This window comes from Patiria miniata, unplaced genomic scaffold (assembly GCF_015706575.1).
Source record: "Patiria miniata isolate m_02_andy unplaced genomic scaffold, ASM1570657v1 HiC_scaffold_23, whole genome shotgun sequence".
Taxonomy (NCBI): Eukaryota; Metazoa; Echinodermata; class Asteroidea; order Valvatida; family Asterinidae; genus Patiria; species Patiria miniata.
In genome coordinates, this window is record NW_024037062.1 from 2706863 (window position 1) to 2713984 (window position 7122).

General features: G+C 42.3%; 1 protein-coding gene across 1 annotated transcript; it reads left to right on the plus strand.

The window, feature by feature from the left end:
• The first annotated feature begins 1308 nt into the window (after nucleotides 1-1308).
• LOC119731442 (monocarboxylate transporter 13-like) lies at nucleotides 1309-5895 on the plus strand. Its single transcript, XM_038204610.1, has 6 exons — nucleotides 1309-1570; nucleotides 2458-2754; nucleotides 3022-3446; nucleotides 3675-3900; nucleotides 4327-4473; nucleotides 4958-5895. The coding sequence occupies exons 1-6, from the start codon at nucleotides 1312-1314 to the stop codon at nucleotides 5158-5160; spliced, it is 1557 nt and encodes a 518-aa protein (XP_038060538.1). The 5' UTR covers nucleotides 1309-1311; the 3' UTR covers nucleotides 5161-5895.
• The last annotated feature ends 1227 nt before the right edge of the window (nucleotides 5896-7122 follow it).

Consider the following 7122-nt stretch of genomic DNA (forward strand, 5'->3'; position numbering starts at 1 on the left):
AGTATCTTCCGTTTTTCAATGGAGCCCTCTCCGTAATCAACGTGTGATACATTTATGTGATCAAGCAAATGCTTAAGCGTAAAGCTGTAAAGTTGTGACGTCATTTCGATTAGAAACGTGGATTAAGCTGTTGATTGGTTAATTTGACTGCTATGTTTTTGTAATACTACAGCGGGTTATACCCGCTAAATGGTCAGAATCTTGAGGCCAAGACGCAGTCTTGTTTTGCATAATTAATCGCCGAATCTGCTCGCATATCATAGACCCTTGCTGTGCAAGGGGGTATCCCATAGACTAGTAACTGGGGTGCTAGAACTCCTTTGATTAGGTGTCGTCCAACGGGTCACAGAAGACTCGATATCATAGGCGCCCGCTGAATGGTCAGAATCTCGAGTTCAAGACACAGTCAAGTTACATAAATCGCCGAATCTGCTTGCATATCATAGACCCTTGCAAGGGAATATTCCACAGACTAATAATGAGGCGAGCTAGGCCTTTTTTTTATCCAATGAGTGCCCTCCCCCTCTTTTTTGTTTAACAAGTGACCTTGTTTTGAGGGGTTATTTTAAATGTCATTTGGGGGTTAAAAAAGTGCCCTTTTTTGTACCAGTGGCCGTTACGAGTGACGGTTTAATCCACGCTATAGCGTGCAAATTTACGTGGAAACTAATTTAATCATTATTTGTTTTCCCAAAAACAAATCTCTACAACTAGCATTGTTCTAAACTATTTCCAGCGCAGTTCTATGGGGGGCCTAGTCCAACAAATCTCCACTTTTTTGTTGTTATATTTTTAACGAATGGGTGTTCTTCTAGCTTAGTGTTTCTCCCCCACTCCTCCCTTTATTCTCTCACTGCCCCAAATTATTAACACTATCGGCTAACCTGTTTAATCACCTAAAAACTTTACTCTAGAGGCGCGTTTTCTGAAAGTTAAAAGTCTAGTCATCGCTCTAATATTTTTCTTATCATAATAACAGTTCTTAAATCTTACAGTCTTAAAAGCATTAAGACTTGTTTTTGAAGTTTATAGATGATCACAATTAAAGTTGTTCCTTTGAATGGAGAAATAAACATTTGCATTAAGTGTTCGGCTTTAGTTGAGGCCACATGTACTGTATATGCGATAAATACAACGAGAAAATGCCAGCAATAATTTACCTTGAACTGTCAAAGTACTAATATATGTTGTTTTGCACACAAAGTTTGACCTCGCAGTGAGGTTACCGTGATTGTTGGTATCGGGGTTTTTTTTGTGCGACTATACAAATTACAGAAACAAACAACTTGCTGTATAAAAAGAGGACCATGAATGCCGCTGTGCTGTTTGGTGTTCAATGAGACAGCTATGAGGGCCGACTTTTGTACTACATGTACCACGAAGAGACAACATCTGACGACTGACGCGAAATCAGCAATGGCCATCCCACAAACTTGTCTCCGACGGTGGCATTGGGTGATCACGCTGGCAACATTCACGCTGTATTTCCTCGTTCTTGGACCGATGTTCAATTTCAGCATATTGTATTTAAGTCTTCAGGGCGAATTCAAGTCCGCTGCGGCAATAACAGGTACAAATCCAATTTTGTTTTCTTTTAACATCCAAGCAGCAAGGCACACAAACTTTAAATCCCTCTCTCTCTTTAATAGCGTTTTGTTCGGACGAAATGACCCATCAGGCTTGATGATAAAGTATTTTGGTTCGGTCTTAGTATTGAAAAAGGTGTCAAACAAATTTGATTTTGTGTTAGCCTCTGGAATTCTCTTAGACCCCCTTTACACAGGGTTCAGACATCGCCATGGTTGCCATGGTCGCCGTAAATGTTTGAAAATTTGGATGGATGCACAATGGTCGGCCAATGGTCGCCACGTAATAGATCCGTTCTGTTGCAGACTTTACCGTCAATCTGGGCGATATGCTTCTGCCTCCCTTGTGCCTCCTTTGGCCGACCAATAGCGTGCATTGAACGATGACTGTGGTGGCCGATGTGCCTCCATTTCGGCGTTGGTTGCCGTAGGTTGCACAGGGGAAGCACAGGGGAGGCAGGCAAGTGGCTAATAAGTGGACGCACAAGTCGCTCGTAGCTCGACATGAAAATGCCCGAAAATTGCAGTTTTGGTGGTTCAATGGAGGCAAAAAGATCGCTGGAGCAGTTACATAGAAACAGGATTTTGTGGGTTTAGGCGACCATTGAGCGTCTTGACCATTTTGGTCGTTCATAGCTGGTACAAAGGTCGCAGCCCTGTGTAAAGGGGTCCTTATACTGACATATAATTGATATATGCGTAAATTTTCCATGGAGCTGAATTGAAGAAGAAAAATGTCAAGTATTTTAGTGACCAAAATGGCATCTAATTTGAGACAACGATGTTTCTTGGAGTCGTATGATAATGTATGTTCTTTAATTATGCAAATTCTTTGTATACATTTTGTGTGCAACATAATTGCCATTGACAGGTTGGTTGGGGTCTTTATCGGCCGCCTTAGCCCGACTCTTCAGTCCCGTCACCGTTCTGCTCGAGCAGAGGCTAAGCAAGAGGGCAGTCACGCTGATTGGGCTCGTGTTGTACTGCACAGGACTGTTGACGACGTCATTCGTACCGGCCCTAGGCTACGCCTTCATAACGTACGGAGTCCTATCGGGTGTTGGCGCCAATCTCACGCTTCATTCATCGCTTCAACTGTTGCTGGAATGGTTTGCGAAAGGCAACTTCGCCCGTGCGAGTGCAATCGCTTTGTTGGGATCCACGGGCGGTATGTGGATGGAATTGAACATTTTTTATATATATTTTGACAAATCCGCTTGTGTACAATCAAATTTGACTTTAGTATTCGATTTAAATATCCACTGATTATAAAAAAAAAAAAAAAAATGAAGAAGAAGATGCCACTGTTTTTTTTTTGGGGGGGGGGGACATTATCAAATAAAACCGGGTATGGATTTTCAAATATTACAAATCATTGGGAGAAGGTACATCTTTTTTTAAGAGTGAATTTTATTTGGTTTCTTCCAACGTGCAGGTTTGCTCGCCTTCAGCCCATTACTGACAGTACTTATAACTAACTATGGGTGGCGCAATGCACTGAGAGTTCTCAGCGGAGGGATATTCGTGGTGGGCATCGCCGACGGATTGCTTCTGACCGATCCCCCGACTACAGAGGACATCTTCCCGCGGCAAAATAGATCCGAGGACACGGAACAGAATGAACACGATATGCAAAACGTACGGAAACGGGAACGGGCCGACGAGAGTTGTGAACAGGAGAACGAGGGAAAGGAAAGGACTGAGCTGCTAGATGACGCCATCGTGTCAAGCCACGAGGGTTCAAATACCAAGCCCGATTGGTGTGAAGTGTGGAGAATGATGCAAAGTCTGGAGTTATGGTTGTGGTCTGTTGCCAATTTCCTCACGTTCTTGGGATGGACATTTTTCGACATCAATTTTGTAAGTAGCATATTTACAGCCATTTAAAAAAATCTTTGTGCATCCTCAACTGAAGAAATCACACGGGATTGTTCCATTTTCCACCAAAATTGTGCAATAACTTTCCGTGGTACTTATTTACTGTTTACTAAAGTGCGCATGACAAAATGAATTCTTTAGAGAAAACAACATATGCAAACTTGTGACAAATGCATTTGGATTTAACAATCTTCGCCCCTCCTGATGCAGGCCAGTTACATGGACGGCCTAAATCTCCATAGCAACCAGATCTCCTACGTCATTATGGGCTTCGCCGGTGGGGAAATTGGCGGGAAATTGCTCATTGCGTTGCTAGGAGGTCGTCTGCCGTTCAAGTATCTGTATGTCGTAGTATCCTCGTGTCTTCTTGCAGCCGTTCCTCTGGGATTGATGACCATTGTCAAAACGTTCGCTGCAATAATGCCGATTGCAGTAGGTGAGTGTTTTAAGTGTTCAATCTCCGTTTTACCTTATTTTTTTCTGTAAATACCTGGCTTGAAGGAAAAGCATTGTGATAAGAGCTTTATATGTATTCATTAAAAGGCTCAGGAATCCCTGACGTAATCGTTGCTGAAGGATTGAAAGTTAAGAATCAAATAACATGACTTCCCAATCAAAATGGCAAAATCACTTGCGAGGACCTCTGTGTAATACTTTTCTTGTTGCTATATCTTCGGATATAATTTTTTCCCAATTGCACTATGGAAATCACTACCGTGGACCATTTCTGACAACATTTCTTACCGAAGACATCTGATTTATTCTTATTGCTCTCTAAGGTCCACGGTCTTCCTACACCCAAACACTGGTATAAAAAAACGAAGGGTTTTATTTAAAGACTAAAACACAACATCTGTTTCAGCATCTGGTTTTCTGCGATCGGGAGCGTATGGAGTACTGTATGCCGCGGGCGCAGAATTGTTCTTGGAGAAGTATGGACCCAGTACCGTCATGGTTCTAACTTTGGTCCCACCGGGGTTCGGGATCCTAGTCAGTGCTCCTTTATCAGGTACAGTACTGTAACATTGGGATTTTCGAAACCTCGTTCTCCTGTATGGCTTCGGCTCCATCTCAAGCTGCAGAATTATTCGAGCAAGCTACAATTTCTAAATCAAATGGGCACGAACTAAACTTAGGCAGTTTGACAAGACCAGGCTCAGGCTCGAGTCGCAAAATTGTAATAACAATAACAGTAATTTTTGGCACTTTTATTTCACTCTTTTAAGCCTTCCTTGTTTTAACTGAACCAGTTGTTTCTTAATCATAATTTGAACTTGGTCTCGAGTCCATATGCCTGAGTCCGAGATTGAATTTGAGCCCACGTGTTACGGAATCTGACGCAGATAAACAGGGCTCGGTTTTTGACCGGTGTTTTTGACTCTGACTGAAGATCATGAGCTCGAGTTCAAGCCCGACATGAACCACTGATGTTCTTCTCGATTTGTGTTAGTAACACGTCTATTCGTATTTTTGTTCTCTTGCTTTGTTGTCAGGTTCACTGTTTGATGTCACTGGGAGCTATTTCGCCAGTCTTCTCGTCATCGCCGCCATCTTTGTTTGCGCTTCGGCGGCATTTCTGTTCATTCCAGTGCGGAGAAAGATTCGGTCAGGTGGTTCATGTTACTCATCCGCATCACGTGATCAGCAACATGAGTTACAATATCCTGAGGGTCAATGCAATCAGGTGACAATGTAAGCTGAACATTAGTGTGTCAGAAAACTAAATTCAAAGGCAAGGAAGCGAAGCCACTGCACAGGATTTGTTTTCCCAAAATATTGTATTCAATCTTTCACAATTATTAGTCGTCATATAAGTAGCTCTGCTTATTTAATTTCACGTTGAGATGGATATAAATAAAACCTGTTTGCATTCCATGTCAATTTCATGAACAGCGCCCCCTAGAATATCGTGATGCCTGCCCCCCCCCCCCTCCCATTTCCACGGCGGGCAATTTCATGATTTTGCGGTCTGGTCATCCCCCATTTCCACCGCTCGTCGACACGGATTTACGCCACTGATTTTGGGCACACATCCATTATTTTAGTTTGTCTCGATCGTTTTATCGCCATGAATATTCGTGAATAGAATGGACGGTACAGTGCATCACCACGTGATGCACTCTCGTCTAATCAGGAGACAAAATTATGGGAGCGGGGATACATTTCATAATTTGGGGTAGGAAAAAAAGGAATTACAAAGATACCATGCCATCAATTCAAACTCTGGTCACTTTTTTTTTCTGTGTTATGTTGGCCAAAAAAGTCGAAGCAGTAACTTGAAGTACTTTACTTATATATATTATAAAATACCTCATTCAATGAATGAACATATATGTGCCACCTTTAAAGCGCTGGTTGGCATAATTGTACAGGCGCATGTATCGGCTACATTAAAAGTCACGACAAAGCATATTCACTTTCTCTACTTATTGACAACACGAACAACAAAACAGATGCATGTTCAGCTCAGAAAAAAGTCTTGATCGTTTTTCTGATCTGACGGCGGTGCTAATTACGCATATTATACTCAGACACGGAAACTTAAGTCTGGCCACTTGTTTTGGGCTTTATATTTATCAGATCCTTCTTCAAAATACAATAAGACGTGACCTGCCTATGCTGATTGATGTTGCGGGGAATCGAGCTATCCATCCATTTATAAGAATGTCAATCTGCTGTAATATTGAAAGAGTCACTCGTTCACCGCACACAATAGTTAGGCCGCCATGTACGTTTGTTTGCGTTATTCCACGCTTTGATGTTCAAGATGGCGTACCCTTGATAAAGGTCTTTTGACTTATACATTTGCTAATACAAACAGCTTCACGGGCGGATCCAGCATTCAGGAAACATGGGGGTAATGTTAAGGGGGTGTGTGAGGAGGTTGTGACTGCTGGGGATACGGGGCATACCCCCCCCCCCCCTCCGCCCTAAAAATTGTGAAATCTACGATGCTTTCCCCGCCATTCTATAAAACTATTTGAGAATATAGGAACTTTAGAATTCCTTTTCTTTTCTTTGGGCCCCATTATACTGGTATCATAAATAAATCAGAAGCTCAGGGGCTGCATCCACCCCCAGATTTGGGCTTGATATGAAATAAATAGAGCGAGTGTTTCTCAAATGCTTTTTTCCGAATTACAAAATTTCAGGATAATAATTTCTCCCATACTAATTCTCTGTAGACACAGTGACACATTAACTGCTGATACTGCTCTTCACTGGAACTTGAGTCTCGACATAGTGCACAAGAAACTGCATACACAACCAAAGTACAAATTTCTTGGGTCACGATTCCACTATTATTCCAACTGTTTTTCAACATTCCAGTCAAAACTACTTCTTTCTTGGGATGTAAACCCTAACCCAGGGCCAGTTACGCATGACTATCCCCAAGAAAATCTGGAAGGTAGTCATTGCTCAGAAACTGCTAGCAATCGTTTGGTTTATGACAGATCCTTTCTTTTGCGAGTCCAGCAGGAGAATGTTTACTTACAGTCAGCTCAGAAGCTGCCTGATGTCATATGGACAAACATTAAATCCCTTGGATTGTCACGAAAACACAGGTCCCACAGAGGTAAGCGTGCTGGGAAAAGGAAGCAACGCCAAATTCAGGTTGTGTCATCTTGCCGTGTTATTGGTCACAGAGCCAACCAAC

Excerpts from the sequence above, each read along its gene's own strand:
- LOC119731442 (XM_038204610.1), top strand. The coding sequence starts at position 1,312 with ATGCCGCTGTGCTGTTTGGTGTTCAATGAGACAGCTATGAGGGCCGAC. Across the intron at positions 1,571-2,457 it reads GTCCGCTGCGGCAATAACAG|GTTGGTTGGGGTCTTTATCG; the intron begins GTACAAATCCAA and ends TGCCATTGACAG. Across the intron at positions 4,474-4,957 it reads AGTCAGTGCTCCTTTATCAG|GTTCACTGTTTGATGTCACT; the intron begins GTACAGTACTGT and ends CTTTGTTGTCAG.